Source organism: Aythya ferina (genome assembly GCF_964211825.1).
Source record: "Aythya ferina genome assembly, chromosome: 1".
NCBI lineage: Eukaryota > Metazoa > Chordata > Aves > Anseriformes > Anatidae > Aythya > Aythya ferina.
The window spans coordinates 122,818,756-122,840,391 of record NC_140296.1 but is presented as its reverse complement, the minus strand read 5'-3'; the positions used below and the strand labels follow the sequence as shown (position 1 = coordinate 122,840,391).

At 38.4% G+C, this 21,636-nt stretch overlaps 1 protein-coding gene and 1 long non-coding RNA gene across 10 annotated transcripts in view; one reads left to right on the top strand and one right to left on the bottom strand.

Annotated features, from left to right (window-relative positions):
* STXBP5L (syntaxin binding protein 5L) overlaps positions 1-20,587 on the bottom strand; it is a 196,862-nt gene extending 176,275 nt beyond the window's left edge. For 4 of the 9 annotated variants that reach the window (XM_084500838.1, XM_084500836.1, XM_084500839.1 and 1 more), the window contains exons 1-2: positions 19,827-20,586; positions 5,354-5,451 (exon numbers count right to left, since the gene is read on the bottom strand). In XM_084500838.1, the coding sequence (XP_084356964.1) occupies positions 5,354-5,451; positions 19,827-20,018 (290 nt within the window). In that variant the 5' untranslated portion in view covers positions 20,019-20,586. Of the gene's footprint in view, positions 1-5,353; positions 5,452-19,826 lie in introns of all 9 variants that reach the window. The other 5 variants (XM_084500835.1, XM_084500837.1, XM_084500840.1 and 2 more) reach the window with 2 other exon arrangements.
* On the top strand, positions 500-6,684 carry LOC311425275. Its single transcript, XR_014686279.1, has 3 exons — positions 500-683; positions 2,179-2,301; positions 6,059-6,684. It is a non-coding gene; the product is annotated as an uncharacterized lncRNA (long non-coding RNA).
* Positions 20,588-21,636: the final 1,049 nt, after the last annotated feature.

The window sequence follows — 21,636 nt, the reverse complement described above, 5'->3', positions numbered from 1 at the left end:
TAAACTTCATGCAGTTGACCTCAGCCCATCGGTGCAGCCTATCCAGATCCTCCTGCAGAGCTTTCCTACCCTCAAGCAGATCGACACACGCGCCTAACTTGGTGTCATCTGCGAACTTACTGAGGGTGCACTCGATGCCCTCGTCCAGATCATCGATGAAGATATTAAAGAGGACCGGCCCCAGCACCGAGCCCTGGGGGACGCCACTAGTGACTGGCCTCCAACTGGACTTGGCTCCATTTACCACGACTCTTTGGGCCCGGCTATCCAGCCAGTTTCTGGAGTCAGATATATGACTATGGACTATTTCACGGAAAGAACTGAGATAGCCTTGAAGCCGTGTTCTGTTTTTCAAAAGATGTACCTATTAAAATAAGTATTGCTGTACCATATTTGACATTCCAAAAATACCTCTGCTATCAAAGCATGGGAAGAAACACACAAAAATAGGCTAGAAAAATTATTCCCAATATGGTCCAAAAGCAGAATCTCTGTTGAGAAGAGCCTACAGAATTTTGTTCTGATTTGCAAATGGATCCACACAAAGAGTTTTTAAATATGACTGAAAAGGAGGCCACCTTTCATACCACTCAAAATTGAAAGGCTATTTCTACATTTTGTGGCAAAGTTCAGAGACAAGTGCTTTCTGTCACAGTTGAATTTCTGGAAAGTAATTTCATAAGGTAAGATGATTCAATTTAAGGACCTGCTTCTTAGTGCCTAAATTTCTGTCTCTCCTCCATCTCTCTTCCTGTCCAGTCCCAACTATGCACTCCTTCCAGCCTCCTTATGCATCACTCTGACAAGCACCAGAAGTAAGCACCACTAATTCATTTAATGATCTATGAGATAAGTAACACAGCAAAACTGAAATAGTATTTCACCAGGTTAGTGAATTGGAGTGCTTTTGGAAAGATCTGAGGAGCACTGGAGTCAGAACAAGAAAAGCATCAGGACTGTGCAGCAAAGCTAAAGGTTGGGGCAGAGCAACAACTCCACTTTCATGTGTTAGTGAGTTGGAATATTTTTTTTTTGCTTAGGAATAAAACATCTACTGTATTATCTGCTGACATTGTAATATGGTAAGCTGTTACACCTTTTAGGAAGGCCCTGTACACGTTGTAGATGGCTTGCTTTTCTGTTCAAGCGACAAACAATGAAAATGAAGATTTCATTGCCCCATGGCACCGTCCATGCCAACATGAAGCCTGTCAATCTAAAGAATGTGTATTATTGATAACAATAGATAACAGTAAAGATATGTTCAAAGATGTATTATTAATTTAAGCCTGTATGATGATGGACTAGCTTTTAATGGGGTGGAGGCCACTCCAGACCCAGTAGTTTTCTTTGCACTGGATTTAAACTTTCCCTCATTTCTTAATAGGCAAAGATGATAATAGCTACTGAATAGTATCTTTCAGAATTTGTTACTGCAGCTGACCACCAATAATCAGTGAATCAGTATAATAATATGTAGATGCTCATTTGCCTGAAGAAGGTGGCTATACTGGCTAAGCACATCTTTGATGTGATGGAAAAAGTCAAAGGGAAAAGACCCAGTGACTCTGTAAAGTACCTATAATGAATTTTTGCAGGTGTTTGTGAACTGGATTAATGACAATATGGAAATATGTATCCTGAAACCTGAGAGCAACATGCCACTTCTACATGTCTGCTCTTGGAATAATCATTGCTAACTACACTGATTTTATTCAGATAGAGGATGTGACAAAACCCTAGTCTTCTTTTCCTCTGAAATGAGGAAGAGACTTCAGTCTGACCAAGTTTCTTGATTTCTTTCCCCCTTGTATAGTGATATACATTCTCTGAGAGTAATTAGAGACTGTATCCTTTGTTTTATTGTGTGTAATGTCAGAAGATTCTCCAGACTAGGACTAGAGAAGAAGCACATGGAGACAATAAGAAAAGAAAGTCAATTTCATTGCCCTTTTTTATCTGAAGATGTTTGCCTGAAGCAAGGATAGCCCAGACAAAGTGGCAACAAGACCTGATCTGAGCAATGATCCAAGTACCAGTGCTGAGAACAGGCTTCAAAGAGGGAAAGAACTGCCCTTAGAGGGGAAATACAATTTTCTGTGTTTAGGATGAATGAGAAGGATGACCAGATGATAAAGCAATTGTTTCTAGAGTGGGTGCTTTGCCCTTCACTTGCAGGTTTCGGTACCCCATGTTGGTAACAGGAAGACACTCTTTCATCAGAGATTTGCAGTGCACTCATTCTGGGGATGGAGCATAGCTCTCCTGTGAGGATCCAGCACCCAGCAGACAGCGATGCAGGTAAAAGCTGCATTGTTTTCTGAAGTTCCTTGAGAATCCCACAGAGACTGCTAGGATCACTAGAGCATAGCAACAGCAATTCCCATTGGTATAGAACTATTTCTGTTACATCTAAAGCAGCCTGAAAAGAAATCTAGGAGAAGGCAAATTGACTCTCTTTCCACAATGAATTTTCATTTATCTCTGTACTGTAATGGAAATTTATGAATAATATCCTCTATTTCAGGCCAATTTAGAATAGTCAATTTCAGTAGTGCTGCTGGATCGTTTGAAATGATCACCCGAAGCACTGATGTTAAACCTTTATTCTCAACACTGAAGTACATGCTTCATTTTCTTTGGAAAGAGCTTATCCTTTGAGACTTGTTAACTTGTGACCAGTAGATAGCCCAGTACTTTGTGAGCCTTTTGGATAGACAGGGAAGATATCATGTAATGTATATCATTACATGACTTGCACTGGTAACAGGAAAACTTACTCTATATTGTTGCATGAATACTAAACATAAACTTGCTATGCCTTTGTGTTGCCCAGCACAACAGAGTTTGATCCAATCTGTGCCTTTTTATTGCTAATGAATAAATAATTAAATGGTTGCATTTCTCTTATGGTAACCAGTTTGTCCTTTTACGGTGTCCACAATACTGGTTAGAAGCACCAGCTTTGCCACCAGAAAATGATGAATTTGTGGAACAAATTCTTTCATTCTGTTATGTAACACATTCATTGCAGAATGAAATTGTTGCTCTATTAAAAACTACTTTTACAGGATACTGTGGAAACAGAGAACCATAAAAATCTATACTGTTTTTAGCTTACTTTAAGAAAATCCATTAAAAATTGTATTTTCTTAAGTAATACTAAAATTTTACATCTTGGCTTGAGTCTTATTGCCTGACTTCAACAATTACAAATGGCTGCAACACGATTGGCTTAAATGAGTCTTGTTCAGTGTGTGGTCCCAGGCCCTGTTTCACTGATCACTGTTCATTGCTGTGTACAAAGACAAAGTTATTAGTCTACGATGAGGCTTTTATATAATATGTTCTGTGAACCTTTGAGAGCCAAGTTGAGAAGCCTCAGTTAAAATGAATAAATAAGTAATTCTTTTTATGGCACACGCTGTCTTCAAAGCATAGCTCCCGTCGACTCTGTGCTCAATTAAGCAAACAAGGCTCTGTGTGCCAAAGCTGAGAGGCATTTATGTTATGAGATGACATATCACTCAAAAAATCGTATTATCTGATAATTTTGATGCCTTTGTTTGATTCAGGTCCTAGAAATTTTTCCCAGAAATGAAGTAGGCTTTCACTAGCAAAGCCAGAGAAGAGATATTAAAGGAGAAGGAACTTTGAAAAACAATTCTTCTCCCTTCTTCCTCTGACCCTTCACTAATCCATTTCCATAGATGATCTATCTAGAGTTTTATACAAAGTGAGGGATACAGCCTATATTCTGCTGTGTGTTCCATTCCCATGGCAAGTGACATGCAGGTTTAACTTACTTCTGCATGAAAATGTATTAATTCAGGCTCTGCACCTGCATTTTTCTTGAGGGTTTTTCATACGTATAGGATGCTTAGCCAGTAGCAGCTCTGCTCCTACACAAGCCAGGGTGCTGAGATGGAAAGAAGTGGTGGGCTTGGGAGTCAATCTCTGTAAGGTCTTCTTCCTACAGTACCTACATTACCTATGAAATTCCCAGTCTCCCCACTCACAGAAGACATCACATCTATCAATCTTCCAGAAGAAAAGCTCCAGCTTTCTAACCTTTCATAACTCCCTAAAGAAGAAAACATGACTATTAGACTTGCACTTTCCCAGAAATGCACACATTCAAGGGGATTTTCTGTTTTGTAATTATGTTGAATTGAATATATTCCATCTACTTCATCCAGATACATACAAAGAGTAGAATCACTGAGGCACAGCTTATTGCATAACTGGTTCTGTTGAGTCTTACGGAAAGAAAATGAGGCTTATGTAAACACAACCATTCAGAAAAAGAGCACCCAAAAACGGAGGAAATTAAAGTTTCAGTCATGTTACATGAGGCACAGATTGGTTCTCCAGGAGGAATTTTTTTTTTTTTTTTTAGATTGTCACCTGTCTTTGATTGGTATTTTATATAGCATTGTCCCCTACTTTCAACCCTGGAATTTATTTATCTACAAGAGGTTGTACAAAGTATTGGCTTATTACTTCTGTATCCTGTAACTTTTAAACCTTCCTGTAATATTCTTTCCTCTCTTTTTTCTTACTTCATATGTAGTTTTACCAGATTGGAATACATTTGAACCAAGAGAAATTAAAAAAAAATATTCAGAGAAACATTTTGAAATACATCACATTTCAATATTCTTCTCCTATTTTTCGATAACCGAAGTTGTTCAAATTTTCAGTACATTTATATCCAATTTATTCTGTGTAGACATCCAACTTAAACTTCCTGCAGTATAAAAATACCTGCAAGGTTCTGGCACTAATGTACCTTTGTAATTAATGAAGAGAAACAGACACTTTTAAACTGTTTCATCCAACTTACTTGAAGCATCTCCTCCTGGAAGAAATGAATCATGCCCTAAAAATCACCGATTTCACACCATTCAATTAGGAGAATCTAAACAGTATCTCATACATTGATATCTACAGTGTCTCCAGTTGGCTAACTGTATTGCAGTAGTGAATTTATTTATTGCTAGGACAACATTTACACCTTGCTTATCACCACATTGTAGTTTACCTTTACACACTGAAAAATCTCTACTTTTACTTGCTGAAAACAAAAAATAATTCTGCTTTATGCTAACCGGTATTTGCCAAAACAATACACCAGAAACTCATTCAAAATTTTTCCTTTGGATGCTTTCAGAAACTAACGGTAATTCCTCAACAGCACATCGTTTTCCAGTCCATATAGCAAAGCAAAATGAGATGTAACATAGCATCATAAATTGCAACCTTACCTGAGTGCTTGCAGATGTAAAGATGATTCACATCACTGCATTACAAATACATAGAAATCATATAAATTATGAATATGAAAGGATACATTCGTATTGCTCCTGTTCTTGTTCCAATTGCCAGAATTTTCTGAACTGGGTCAAAAGCTAAGGCAGTGGGTAGATAAGGAAAACCATGGCGAACCGTCTGAAACAGAACAAATGAAAAAAGTGAATGAAATGTAACCACAAATAACAACATAAAAGCATGTATGTTTTATTTTACATGTACAGGAGGATAATCTACATTTTGCTTTATGTTGTATTATTTGCAATATATTTTAATACTGTTCTGGAAATGTATCATTATTTTGAATACAGAGGTGAATTTCACTCATACCAATTTCTAGACGTGCTCTTTACTCAGATATTTTATATGTTTTTACTGTAACAAAGTAGATTGCAAAGCATATGCCAATGTACAACTGGTATATATTCCTTATATAGTATAGTGAAAGACAACCTCAATATGCAAGGCAGCTGTAACTGTAGATTAAAAAAAAGACATGTGATATGCTTTTAAAACACTGCAACAAACAACCTCAGCCTCACCAGAACAGCCACAGTGGACAGAAATGGAACGTGTCCAGGGGAAGAAATCCAATAAACTGAATTGAGTCGATGAGGCAAAAATCCTTAATATCAATTTTAAAAACAAAGACAACAGAGAAGATGTTCTCAAAATGAACAACTGAGCCACTCAACCTTTCTTAATCTTTATTTACAATACTATGCTTTTAATTCTCATTTTTCAGAGATACCTTGGGGAATAAATGAACTAAGTGTAATGCTATTCATCCTTGAGTTTGAAGACTGCCTGAAATAATATTTTAAGTTATCTTAACCTGGAAGTTATGACCAATACGACTTGCCAGATTGTTCGGAGGAAGAATCTCATGATGGAAAAGTCCAACACAAGAAAAAGACTAAAAATAACTTGATTAAACTATACAAATACCAATAGTACCAAACCAAACAAACAAATTTTAATGGATGTGATTGTTTACCTACAATTGGGTAACAGATATCATTTTTTTCCATTTTATTTATTTATTTATTAGTATATGGTTAGGATTGGAGAGGAAGTGCTTTGGACTGAATGGAATTTAACATTTTCAGATATTTTATCTTTCTTGAGATTATCTTGTTCATGAACCTTATCAGCTGAAGCATTCAGCAGTCCCTGTGGAACAACTTCTACAAAAGGGATTCCTTAATTGCAGACCTGTTGAGTAAAAGGCAGATGATGATTGCTACAGCTGTCTCACTCAAACTCTGTTTTCTTTCATTCCAGATGGAAACACTTGAACTGATATTCACAAGTAGTTTGGGAACAACCAAATGTATGTTTTTTAGCAAATAAACACTTCCTTAAGAGAAACCTTACTCATCTCGTATCTTAATTATTGCTGATAAGGGATGTCTTTAAAAAAAACTAATTACTAGTTTCTAGACTGCAAAAATCTAAAAGCATATGCTAGCTCAGTAAGCTGTTGAATCATAACTCATTTTATGTTAATGTAGACACTTACCAAAGACTCCACAACTCTGTATCTGGTTTATTTTGTGTTTGTGTGTGCGCGCATACACGTATCTGTATGTATGTGTGTTTAACCTTTTCATCTTCTCAAGGGGCAGAATTACTCAGAATACATAATTTCATATTTGACACATAAGCTGTGACTAGACTTATATACTGTAAAAATGCTTTTACCTCTCATGTCACAAAACCGTCACGAATTACGAACTGTATTTTCCAGTGTGCCTAACTGCATTATTAACTTTCTATTATATTTTAAATGTCTGTACTCTTGCAAATAAATGCTTCCCTAGCAGAAAACAAACAAACAAACAAACACCACCATATTCCACAAAGGATTATTTTTAATTATTATTTTTTTAAATCCTCTCTATAACAAAGTTTGAATTTCTAGCAATTCCAGTCAAAATAAGCCTTTCTGATGCTGAGCTCTCAGTGGAGCTTAGAGTTCTGCTTTTCAGATCTAGGATTGTGAAGATCAAAATTTGTAATTCTTGCTTATGCATTTACATCTTTTTTGTATTTTCAGTATTTCTACAATCTACATACAGTCAGACTTTTCATTCAGAAATTTCATCTGGGCCTTGTTTTGAGGCAGATCTACTCTCAAGAGGCACAGGAATGTACATATTTTCAGAATCATACCTCAGTAAATATCCCTGAACTCTGGGATTGACTCAAAAGTGTTATTTCTATTTTGCAGCCATTTTTAAAATCTGAGTGTTTATACCTATTCCAGCCTGGAAGTTCTTGTGAAAGCAAAATTCTTCCATTTGTAGTACAAAAATATTTTTGACATCTATTGATCCTCCAAGTAAATTACAATTTTCAAGTAAAATATTTATATTTATTACGACTCCAAATAAAGGACAAAAACAGCTTGGAAGGAGAGCCAAGCTATAATGTACACAGTTAAGATGGAAAACGATGCCTTTACACTTGAGATTTTGGCACGAATTAGAGCAGCCTCAGAGGCAATTCTGAAGATCAAGCCTAGAAGAACAGGCATGAGCTGTAGCACTTCAGGCTCCCAGACTCTTCTCCTTATACTTAGTCCAACAACCCTTCTGTTTCCAAGGGCTGTAGGAAAAATTGACATGAGAAAACAGATTTTTCTGTTACATATTAACGGAACTCGTGTGAACTGTATGTGTAAGAATGAGCAACAATTCTAACACTGCTTCTGGACTTCCTTGCAGCATTTACTAATACAAACGAAGGAGAGAAGAAGGTTAAAAAATTAACTTGATCCGAGGGTGACGAAAATGTTCCTACTTCATTTGAGCTGTGTCAGATATGAACGATATTGACCAAAACTAGCAATGGTGAACAGAAAATGCAAAGGAAAGTAGTTGGTTTGTTCCTTTTTTTTTTCTCCCCCCCCCTTTTTTTTTCCCCAAAATAAACTATCTCAATAGCAGTCAAAAACAGAAAAAGTACCCTTTTTTCAGAAACGTATCAGTCTGTGTTCTCATGAGCATAGGACCTTAACCATCCTTATCTATCCTAAAAAAGAAGGTGCCAAAATAAGGGAGAGAAAGAGCAGACAGCAGATGGAGCCAGGACTGCTTTTCTCCACATTATCCCGCTTTCTTTTATGTCTCCTTTTTTTGGCATGCTGTCTCTAGAGGTAGTCTGCACTCCCTAGCACATGAAGTTTGAAGTTTATATGCAATATTTGAAACATTTTCTTTGAAACAGAACAATTACAAATGCAGCTATGATTTCAGCATAAATCCTCGTTTAGTTCTGTTATGCTATTTTAAATGTGATGAAAATCACATCAAGCAAATACTCTTACAGTGAATTGCACGTATTTATCATTAAAGTAACCTTTATACAACCATTTCACCTAGATGAATACAAGAAATTGATTATTTGGACTTGCCAGTATTCTACCAACGAACATTTTAATATGCTGTACAGAACATAACAACAGTCCCATTCTGTCTAAGATATCACAGTGTTTTTCAGTCTCACTAGTACTAATACGTAGCATCCAGTGCAATTTTTCACATGGTGTATAATTTGGATTCCATTTAGCTCTTACCCTGCACTAGGAGCCAGGGCATCTAAGCATGTTCACAGGTGGTTCTAACAACTAACTATACATTTTTTTTAACGATAAAGATACCTATGGATAGTTCTTTTGCCCAGTGTCTCTCCGCACATAAAAGCTAGAAACAGTCATATGGGAAAAATTATCTGCAAAAAGGACTCTAGAGCTACAGACTGATTTCTCCCCCTTGCAAGATGGTAAAATAAAGACTAGGATCATGGAGCACATGTATGAAGATGGTCTGCAGAAGGTAGTGGAGTTTCTACAATGGGAAGTCCTGTCTAACTAGTCTTCTGTAATTCTATGAAGTTGTCAGTATGCGTGCAAATAAAAGGGATGTGGACATATCTGAGTTTTCCAAAAGCCTCCCAATAACATTCCACAGCAATTATCATAGAAACAAAGTTGCCATGGGACTGGAGAAAAGGCTTTTTTATGGACTGAAAGCTGGTTAAAGATCAGGAAACAAAGGATAGGGTTTAATGCATTTTTTCCATGAAGAACACTCAGAAGTGGAGTAGTCCATGGGTTGGCTCTTGGATCAATATTATTCATTATCTTTAATGATCTAGAAAAGGTACTGGACTAAGATCTTCAAGTTCATAGCTGATAGTAAGCTCTTTTGGGTAGTTAAATTCAGTACTTACAGAAACCAGTTCCAGAAAGACCTTATCAAACTGAGTAAGTGGGCAAAAACGTGGTAAGCTAGCTGCAGTATGGATAGATACAGCATGCAGGAAAAAATATATCTTCACTAAGCTTACACAATGCTGAATTTAGAGCTAACATTTACAACTCAGGAAAGTGACTTTGTGGGTGTGGTTGGCATTCCTCTGAAGCCTTTGGTTTAATATGCAGCAGCAACCCAAAACGCTGAATAATGTTGAAGATCTTCAGAAGTAGTATATAGAATATCATGGAGGGCATCATTTTGCTGCTAGATAAAACCTTTGTGAGGCCTTATCTTAAGTATCGTACATGCCTCTGGTCTTCACACCTGAAGAATCAGTGGTGTCAGAAGTGAAACAGGTAAGGCAGCTAATGCTCAAGGCGATGGAGGCAAGCCTTACCAGGAGCAGCTCCAAATGCTGGGACTTCAATTTGGAGAGGAGAAGGCTGTGGGAGGATACGATTGAGATTTACTGAACTGAGAGGGTGGATAAGCTGAAAGTGGACCTGTTATTCAGCAAATCCACAGAGCCACAGAAAACAAGCGAAAGATTAGTTTAAAACAGAAAAAGAAAACACTTCCTTACACAACAAGTAATGAACTCCTGAAACTTGTCACCACAGCAGGTTGTGAAGGCAGATAATAGTATCAGCTGTTTCAAAAAGGCATTATTTGGCCCCAAAATAGTAAATCCAAATGCATCTTTCAGACAATTACTTAAACAAACAAAACAAATAGCTAAAATAAAAAATAAATCTTGCGATCTTCACTGAAGTTGCTCTTTTCATTACAAAACCATCTGCAGAAACCTCAGAAATATGACTTTCCACTGCCATTTTCAGTTCTGCAAGCTGGATGTTAAACACTATCAAATCAGAATTGTCCTATTCATGTAGGATTCATATAGATACAAATAGTCAATTTAAGAGGAAAATAAGGCCTTCTGAATTTCAAAAGTATTACCCTCCTGACTGTTTGCTGAAACAGGGTACTACGTCAAAAATGGAAAGTGAATATAATTCAGACAGAAAAATCCACAACTAAATGACATGACATAGATCCCCATATTACATTATTCGCAATTCACAGCATAGGTGAGGTTGGAAGGGAATTCTGGAGATTGTTCAGTGTACCTCCCCCCCCCCAGTTCAAAGCAGAATGGATTTTAGTATTGTTTGCTCTATTTAAATGAATGTTCAGTGGCAAACCTCCTGACAACTGCACCATCCTGCCACATCTAGCACTGCATAGACTTATAGCATAGAAAGGGTAACTCTGGAATACAATCATCCCAAGGTAGGTATTACCCTTTTTGGAGAAATCCTGATTTCAAGCGAAGACATTTGGGGCAAAATGATTTCATCTCTTCCTTTCTCATTCTTTCTAAAAGGGCTTTCAATTTTAAAAATTGCAAGAGAAATATGCAAAAAGGAAGGAAAATGGAAAATGTAGCGAAGGAATTGCATCCGTTTTTCAGTAAATATCCTTTAAGAGGCTTTCTACTCTTGCTAGTGAAACTATTGGGAAGATATAGGACATCAGCCCTTTATGGAAGAACCTTCTATCAGCTGTAGTGTATCATATATAAATGCCACAGACTTTAATAAAGCTAAATTTGCCTTTGCCTTTAACGTAAAATAACTTGAAAAAAATGTCCACAGATTTCAAAGCTCAATTTGGCCTGCCTGCTTGTGTGAGACTAGCTATTCATTACAAGCATTTACCAAATTGCTTACTATTTATTATTAGTTCGTAATTAGTCTTCTCCTACCCTCTTGCTGTATGCATATCATATGTTGTATGTTGAATATAGAATTTAATCTGGAGATACTGGCCAGCATCTCAACTCATGTAAGGTGAAGATACATTCCAAATGGAACGTAGATATTTTGTGGCAGCTTTTTGCCCTCTCTCAGCAATGAAATCCAGCAAATCCTGCACTTGACTATTCCCTCCTGTACTGGCCACAACAGTAGCAAGGGCATAGCTCGCAGACACAAGTGAATACACAATAGCCAAAAATCATAAGAATCACATCTCCATTTTACATAATCACAGTTTTCCTGCCTTTGCCTCACTCAGTGAGCAATTAAAAATATATGTAGGGAGAAACGTTGAATGAACCAGGGTTCTTTGGACCTACTACAATTAACTTTTTATCCACAGCTACGATGGAATGGATCTGTAATAAAACTGATGCTGGGCAGGTGTAACTGAAAGCACACACACACACACCCTTAAAGGATACAATAGGTGGAATGGGTTGTGCAAGGTAGAGGTTCAGAGTTCACAATTTATGACTTTGGTGATGTCCAGTGGATAATACAGAACCTTACTCACAGGAACTGTGGCAAAGAACATACACAGAACAGCATCCATCCATCCATCCATCCATCCATCCATCCATCCATCCATCCATCCAACCATCCAACCAACGCTTTGTGTACTGTTTAAACCAAATGTGATGGATGACAGGAACAATATATAAGCAGACATTTCAAGAAAATAAGATGCAATAAAGACTAGATTGCCAGACATACAAACATATATAGTATTTCTACAACAGCTGAATTAGGGATGTGACTTCCGATATTTGACTTCACAACATTAGCATTCTTACATATAGGAGATGTTTTTATGAAATATAGGTAACAATGTTTAATTGCTTAGAATCAAATTCTGGAGGAAGGCATGCTACCATATACACCTATATCTGCACAATATCCCACTAAATTCAATAGGGCTACTTGTGAGTACATGCACTCATTAACTCAAACCTCTAAATATTAAGGGTCATTTTTTTTCCAGTACTGAATACAGTATATATTACTGCAATGGAACCATAAAAGTGCACCTCTTCAGACTTTGACCCTAGCTACAGGCAACAGATTGTCTCTACTGTTTTTTTTACTATTCATGGTCTTTGCTGGTGAACTGTTAGAAATGGACACAGCACTGTACAAAGATAACATCTTATTACATTTGAGCATGTTTACCAGCCATCTGTACCTAACAACATCACTTTCTCTTCTTTCCACAGATGCACATTACTTACTCTTCTAATCACACAGTCCTCTAACTTCCCCCTATCATGATTCTAACATACATTGTGACAAATTAATATATCCATATAAGCTGCTTTTATAAACATAGTTTCTTAGTATAGCCAATAAACCAGTGCATTCACATAGCTTTCGGTACATTTGTTCACCTCTCTACTGATTCCTTTGCTGTTTATAAAGTGACAATACTAACTTTCCACAATGAGAAGCATAACTAGAAGATTTTCACACAGACCTCAAAATGTGATTTGGGCATATATCATTCGCCAGGGAGAATCAGATGTCTTCAGAATAGGTGTCAAATATGCATGGAGAGTCATCTAAAATAACCTACTAAAAATGGGGTCTATCTTAAATTTAGCCCACCTGCACTGAGGACATTGCTTATACATCCAATGTTTTACAAGACAGCTTTATGATTAGAAAACTCCCTGAGATACAAGCAATCCAGATTGAATTTCTTCCACCCTCCTAGAAGAGCCAACATTGCTTTTCCCACTACAGCAGTGAGAAACTTTCTCAGTTGTAGCTGTAGTCTCACTATATACAGCATTTCTGGTTCCCTCTATCAGGGGATAAGAGTTAAGGGGCTAAAAATGATGGGACACAAAGAGTGACAACAAGAGAAAACCTGGGTATGGGGATTAACTTTGTGAGAAAAAAACAAAAACAAAAACAAATCCGAGGTATAAGCTCAGTACAGTTATCACAGGATGAGAGACAGCATCACCACACCCAATTGTAGGGGACAGGCCTGTGGGTTGTGAATGTGAAAGCTTTGTCTGCCTCGGTACATCGCATAGGTTTTGACCATTTACAAGATATCTGAGGATTCCCATCACCAGGTCAAGGAAGCAAAACGAAAAGTTCTGTCATGACGGTCAAGTGCCTGTGAAAAATTGACCCCTGAACACCAAGGTTTTCAAGCTGCACTTAATAAATACTTTCACTGAGAAGGGCCATTCTCTCTTTCTTTTGAGGAAAAAGTGTATGTTGAATTTCAATTCTTTATCCAAGTGTTCCACGTTTCATATTGAGGAATCCTTGTATAAAAAACAACGCTTGAAATGACACACCAAATTACAGTAAAAGAATATTTCTAAAAATGCTAAGTCAACTTTAGAATGCAGAAAAAATAGAACATCAACAAACTATAATAATCTCTGCAACATGATTTTTCCCCCTCTTACAGGGATTAATTATATTTTTTTGTTAAAGAACTTTTGCCACACTCCATGCATAGTACAGTCTGGGCTGTCCTATGGACAAACCAAAGTTATACAATAAGAGATATGAATTAAGCTTTTTAAGTGTGGCCATTAATGTTTCCATTTTGTCAGTGATGAATTTGTGGTTATGGAGATTCATTAAATTCAGACATTTTAGGTACAATTCAGAGGTCCAGTCTGAAGCCAGAATTTCATCTACAATCATTTGAGACATGAAGGAAAATCAGAGCCATTCTGACTATGTAACATGGACATATAAATTGTCAGGATGAATAACTAGCCTAAAAGCAAGTCTGTAGATATGCAGGATACTTGCAACAGAATATGAAAACAATGAGAGGCATAACTGGAAGACAGAATTGTTATAAAAATGTATGCTAAAAATACAGATTTAAAGCAGGTCAAGCTGGACACTCAAAACAATGGAGACTAGACAATCTGGCATGGTGGATCTTCTGTGTCTCAATTCCTAATCTTTACCACAGAAATAAGGATACCTCCATCTCAGAGAAATACTGTGAAGATCAATTCATTAATGTTTATAACGCTTTCAAAACTACTGTGATGAGCACTTCTGCTGAGAAAGCCCGTGGGTAACTTAATATATGGGTATGCTCTGAGTTCTAAGAATGCAAAGAAACATTGAAGTGCTTTCTATTCAGCAAACACTATGTTCTACTAAATAAGACCCACAGAAGAAATGTGGGATCATGTGATTAAAAGCTGTATTTGCAAGCAAACATAAGAAAATTGGAATTTTAAAGTGGTTTGTTTTGCGACCTTAAAATTCTTTAAACAGTTTTGAAGATGCGTTGGTCCTGAAAGGTCTGCGTTAATACAATTAGAATTCATATTTGATTAACAGTGAGATATAGTAATTCAAGAAGATAGGTATTTTATTTGAATGAAACAAAACAAGAGTATCCAGTTGTACTACTACATCTACTTATATCTTCAAATTTCTTTAAAAAAAGAAGCTTCTAATGTGCTATGTTCTTTATTCCTGATGAACCCTATTTCAAAATAATACAAACATTTAAAAAGAAAAATACATGATGCTCATCACACATCATAAATACTACTGTAATCTGATTACAGAAGTGTCAGTTATGAATCTGTAGTTTTGGATATGAGTAAGGTTTAATACTTAATTTAAAATGGGTTTTCTCTGAAATGTAAATCTTCACACAAATTTCTCTTTGGCCCTTTGTGACCTTCCTAATGATGCAACACAGAAAAAAACAAACAAACAAACAAACAAACTCAAGCTAACTAAAACATTATGGGCAACTTATAGCAAAGAATTTTTTTTATTCTTCATAACCAAACATAGAATTCTGCACTACCGCACAATTGTTCTTAAACTGCCATTTGGAAACCCATCCAAATTAATTTTATTACCACTGAAATGCATCTTCATGTTGCACATACTTTAAAGTAGCTATTTGACTGCTATCAGAGGGGCTAAACATTCATTTTCATAGGTTATCAAAATAAAGTATTACTGTCTCTGAAACCTGGGAACTAAAATTTAAGACCACCTTATAGGAAATCCAGATAATTAAGGTATGTAAATTGGCACTATAAACTGAAGTACCTAAATCAAAATGTTTTTACATAATGTCACTCCATGAAAGAGGAGTTCAGCCAGAATCAGAACAGCTTCTATTATAGCCACGATCCCAAAGGAGAGAAATGCTAGCAGTAAACATAAAAGGGAATGTTGTCTTTGAAATATGCCTGCTGATTGGATGCATCTTGAGGGCCTGTTTTTGTTAAAGATAAGTTGTGAAAGAAAGCCACAATTGTAATCAGCCAAGGGCTGCCATTCAAGTTTCAACGATATTCTAAAACTATTCTGTCTTCTGTGGGTTTTTGCATAAAGATTGGGTGATGTGCATACTGAAACTATGACTGTGCTATCAATATGAATAACACAGCAAAATTCAAAGGGATGTTTATTACATAGCAAGACTACCCAGTGACAACACATTAAGACCACTTTTGGAGAGAAGACAAATGGCATGCTTTAGGGTTTAAAGGTAGCCACAAAAACATCAGAGTCTGTGAAATAATTCAGTGAGAAGTTTACTTCAGGGGTTCTTAAATCTTTTATAGGGTATCTGGCTGCTGCTTACAGTTAGAGAAAACACACTGGCCAAGACTAACTGTAGGTCTAGTAAAATGCAACCCTTACTCTGCTCCTAACAGTGGCCTTGACTTCAAACATTCTTTTCATAAAGTTATTGACATCTTGCACTACAAATTCAACCTTACAATTGTTCTTCAAGAAGAGCTCAAGCAGTTGTCTATGGGAGACTTATTTTCACAGAGAATATACACTATACATGTATTTTCAAAAAAAATCTATGCCCTCATTTTTATTCAGTTTTCCCCAAACTGCAGTATCCCCTAAGTATGACCTTTTTGCAAAAGGAAGAAAATCACCATTTTCTCCATTTATGTTCTTTCTGCTCAAAGTTATACTCAAATGATTTCCAACATCCTAAATGTTATCTCCCCAACTCCTATAATACTAGGAGATCTCTACCCACTGCTGTATTTTAATTTCTACACATTATGACCAAACACAGGCTGGCCCAGAAAATCCTTAATAAAAGAGGAAATTAGATCTACCCCCATTATGATTATTACAAACTTTACTAACATATTCTACTGGACATGACGCTCCTATCTCACACATTCAATTCAATTAATTTGAACAATAATCAATATTTTTATGATATCTGCGTGGATACCCCAATCCCAAGAGCAACCCTAGATATAAAATGACATATACTTCAGCTTCCAGTTGTCATAAAATACAGTTCTGACAAAATTTCACCTTATGTGAATACTTTAAAGAGGATGACACCAGTTCATTAATACAGCTACCAACACATAAATTTATGATGCTTAAAAAAGGCTGCAGTAATTTCATACGTAATAGTTTCAAGAATATTTCATTTATAGTCTTTCAATACAGAAGACTACATTAATGATTCAAATATAAATGGACAAAGTAACTCATTGTGAACATCTCACTATAAAATGAAATATTCAGTATACTTCTATTAAGTTCTAATTTTATCTTGAAAAGACACCATGGTAATAAGCATACCAAAAATGTCAAAAATTAGAGACATCTTTCAGGTGTGTTGCTAATAATACCAGGAACGTTACCAATAAAACTTGATGTTTTCTGCTAGAGGAACAGATCTGTATGTTTAGTCAAGAAAAGAAGACCTCTCACAAACTTAAAAAAAAAAAAAAAAGGCAATTTAAGTAAAGAATGGAGGGTAAGGCCCTCTAATTCTTACGTATGAGTCAGCTTTTATGTTTCATATCTAAATGAAGATTTAATAATCAGCAATGAAAGAAAAAATGGTTTGAGGTGTTACTCAGACTATGAGCCTATCTGACACGATCCTGCAGATCATAACAAACCAAAACTGCTGTTAGCTTTACTCAGTTCTGTGTGCAGCAGATCACAGACCGTGGATCCTTAAATTGCAGCCTGAACTACTTATGTAACTTGACATGAAAAAAAAAAAAGACACCACAAACACAGAAGTTCTATGAATAAAGCTTGGGGAAGGCGAAGCTTTGTTGTACGTATTTTTCATTTAATTCAAATTGACTGAGGTACAAATTATGGCTCAGATCCTCCACCCTGCGCCTGCGTAGAGTCCCACTGCCTTTGGTCCACTTGCTTAGTGCATAATGCAGGACTGGGGCCTGTGGGCTTTTGTTGGTTCACTCAGAGCTGCTTGTAATGGCACGAAGCAGCAATATAGCTCATTAAGTAGAGCCTGTTGAATAAGCACACTGCAGTATGTTATGAACACATAATCATGGAATATTTGGGGAAGTTTGCTTTTAGTACACTTCTGTGCCTCGAAAAAAGGAAGCCGGTGTTTTGTATACCATAGAGTGGACTTCTGCAGTACCGTGCATTCATAAGCAAGTGCTGCTGCAACCAAAAGCTCTCCTATCCAAATATTTACTTTGTGAAGAACATTTCAACCAGACGGCTGAGTCTTCTAATTGAAAAAGACAGGCGAGTATTGCCTACTTAAATCTTCTAAAAATAATGTATTCCTATACACCTAAGTTCTGACAGACCTACTGGGAAACATAAAACAACTGTTTTCAAGTAATACCAAGCCAAAGACGGGAAATACATAAGGCAAAGAATTAACTGCTTTTGTTTCTGAATCATATGTTGTCTATTTTGGCAAATATACCACGCAACATAAAATATATCATACAAAATACAGATCTTCAGCACTATGCAACGAAGAACTGTGTTCACTGTACCATTACTCAGAATTCTAAAAATGTCAGACCTTCTAAAGATATTTTAATGTATCTTGATTATTTGCATTATCTTTTTACTCAAGTGACAAAAATGGGAAATCACTATTCTGAATTTCATAAAATGCTGTATTACTGTGTACATAAACACATGGAGTCGAATTCAACCCTGGTGCAAACAGATATGATTGCAATGGACTGATCACTGGGACTGTTAAACTACAGATTCATTGGACTCAAAAGGCCTGAACCTGCATTGGGTCAGGGTGGCAAAGAACCAAAAACCTCTAAAAATTAGGACGATGTGTAACCTCTTCTGAAGGTCTCTGACTCTTTAAATCATGGGTGCTTATCATTCTTCACCTGAACCCTCCAAGAGTTTTGACACTAGCTGTATTTGAAAACAGAACTGAGTTAAAATCATGACATCTGCGATTATGAAAGCTGTGTTTCACTGGGACAGATCTGCACACAAACAGTTTTACAGGCTTCTCTTGATCGTGCATATTTCTTCCTTCTTCCTCAAACACAAATAGAAATGAAAATGTGCTGGAGTTGACTATAACCCAGATTTCAAATCAGTTGGTATCTGACTAATGAAAGGAAAGTCTGCTTAGCAGGTGAAGTTCGTTTACTTATAATGATGTAAATTGCATTAGTTAAAAATTCTGCTTTTGAAGCCAACAGAACTTCTAGCAAAGTCAACAGAATTAATGTCAAAGTTAAAGATAACAGAATAGGACTAGAGAATAACAATACCACCTCTCTTTCTCCATCTTCATTACGAAAGTATGGTTTAGTATTGCAGGGTTAGTCAAAAATACCAAGTAGCTTGTGCTGTTTTTACTTGTGCACTTAAGAATTATGCTGAAAGCTTTGTTGCAGAAAGCAGACACAAAACATAAAAACCACAGAGATACCTTATGCTTGCAATTCAAAGAAAATTTCCACTGAAAAACCTAACCAATATGTAAGAGCCAATGCTAAACAAATTTGGAAACTTTTAATATTTATGCTGTTCCACTAAGTTTACTGTCATATAATCACAGTCTTCAGTACTGATGCTAAAAAAAAAAACAAAACACCCTAGATCTACATCCAATCTCTCAGAAATAATTAATATGCTATGTTCAGCAATAACTGCACTGTCTTTTTATTTCTAGCTCGTGCCTTCTTCTTAAAAAAAAAAAAAAAGGAGAGAAGGGAAAGGAGAGAGGATGGTAACGGAGAGGAGGGGGGTAGATACACACTGTTTCGAATTTCTGATGACTTGTAAACATTATTTGTACTAGCACCAATTGATCTGCTTTTCTGTCCACAATCTTGCTACTAGTTTGGAGCCCAAGAGTGAACTCCAGATTGGCCCCTGGATGCTGAAATCAAGGCTTTACGAATTTCCTGGCTACCCCAACTCTGCAGCAGTCAGAAAACGAACCAAAACCGAACCACAGACAAACAGAGCACGAGAGCTGTCCTCTCATTTCCAAAGTCCTTATACAACCACTGCAGCTCCCGAGTAAAAAGGCTTCTTGGCATCACATTGCTGCCCCCCTCAAAAAAAAAAAAAACAAAACACAGAAACACATACACACAGAGTAGCGTTTATTATTGCCGTAGTAGAGATGAATAAAGGTTACAGCCCTTACCTTACAGATTTGGAAATAATCTGAAGTTAGCGTCTCCTGGACCTCCTCTCGGGGAGTCCCCGCAGCCCCTGCAGTCCCTGCCGGGTGCACAGAGCCGCCGCCAGCCCCGCTGCCACCGCCACCGCCGCCGCTGCCACCGGGCGAGGAGGCGGTCAGACCATCCAAAACTTTGCGGAAATTAAATTTCTTCATTTCGGAAAGATCTGTCAGGAAGATGTGCAGGGGTTGTTGGGGGGGGGTGGGTGGGGGGGTGGGAGAAAGGCTGCGCCGTACCGGGTCCGGCTACATGTAGCGGGGAAAGTCTGTGGCGGTCCTCCGAGTGAGGCAGCACTTTAGTGCCGACCCGGCGTTAGGTGTAATTGACGGAAAAACGCGAAGGCTTCATTCTGTCGGGCGTGCGAGCTGCTCGGGCAGCCCCCTCCAGAAATAATAATGATAATGATAATTAAAAAAATTATAATAAATAAATAAAAATCCTCAAGCAGCACAGCTACGGTTGATGCTCAGAGACGGAGGAGCGATGGAGCAACCGCCACCCGCCTCGCTCCCCAAGCCCCCATCGAGCAGCGGGTTAAAAAATGGGAAGCGAAAGCGAAATTCGGAAAAAAATATCTATATTTATAATAAAAATAAAATAATTAAAAAAAAAATTCAGCTTGCCGCTGCCGGAGCGGGCTCCATCCCCTTCTCCCTCTTCCCGCGGCCGAAGGTTTGTTTGCCCTGCGGGGCTGGGCTATTCAGCGCCACAGGAGCCGGCAGCCACGGTCCTTTCCCCCCTCCCCTTCGCCCCGCCACCGCCCTCCTGCGGCAGCCGCCGGCCCTGAGGCGACCGCCGCCAACGGCCGGCGCTAACGGTCGGCGCTAACGGCCGCGGCGCGAGCGCGGGGCGGGAGCGGGAGCAAGAGCGCGAGCCCGGGGCGGCGGCGGGCGGCGGGCACGGCCCCGCGGCGAACGGCCGCTCTCCGAGGTGCTGAAAGCCCCGCCCCCAAGCCCGGGAGGGGCGGGGCGAAGCCTGGGGGATTGACAGCTCGGGGAGGGGCGGGGTGTTCTCATTGGCTCGGCTGCCGGAGAGCGGGCCAATGGGCGCGGTGCTGGGTGAGATGAGCACGCGCTCCCGCCAATGGGAAGCGCCGCCCCGCCGAGTTCCCTCCCCTTTCGCCTTCCCCTCACGACGCCCCGCCCCAATGCGGTGCGAGCGGCGGCTGTTGGCCGTTGGCCGTTAGCGCTGTGGCAGCGCCGTGAGGGACGCCAGGGGGACGTGCGCACCCTGAGCCCCCTCACCTCACCTCACACGCCACCCCACAACACCCCTGCTCTGCTTTTCCCCCCCCCGTGCTGTGTGGAGCATGGAGCAGACACAAAATGTGGCAGAAAATGGTCTTCTGCCGTTGCCACCAGTAACGGCTGCTGCGATGCCGTCCCAACCACTGTGGTGAAACAACGCACCTCCACTGTTTGGTCACCCAAACCCTATCCCGAGCACATGCAGGTGACATAGAGTGGCATCTCCAGTGTGGGATGTGACTACAGAAACATTAACCCGTGCACAAGACTCCATAAAAAGTTTTATCCAGGTCAGAAATGAGAAGGCAGCTATTAGCAGTGACTCATGACGTGGCGCTGTCAACGTGGCTGGAAGCTCAGAAGTGACTAAAACAGTGTGAGAAACATACTCACTCTGTGTGGCACTAAATACATAGCATCTCTTGTATAATAAAACCACAGAAGTGATACACATTGGTCACATTTTGCAGCTTCTTCAGGCGTGCTTTATATCATTTTTGGTACTCATAATGCCTAATTTTATTTT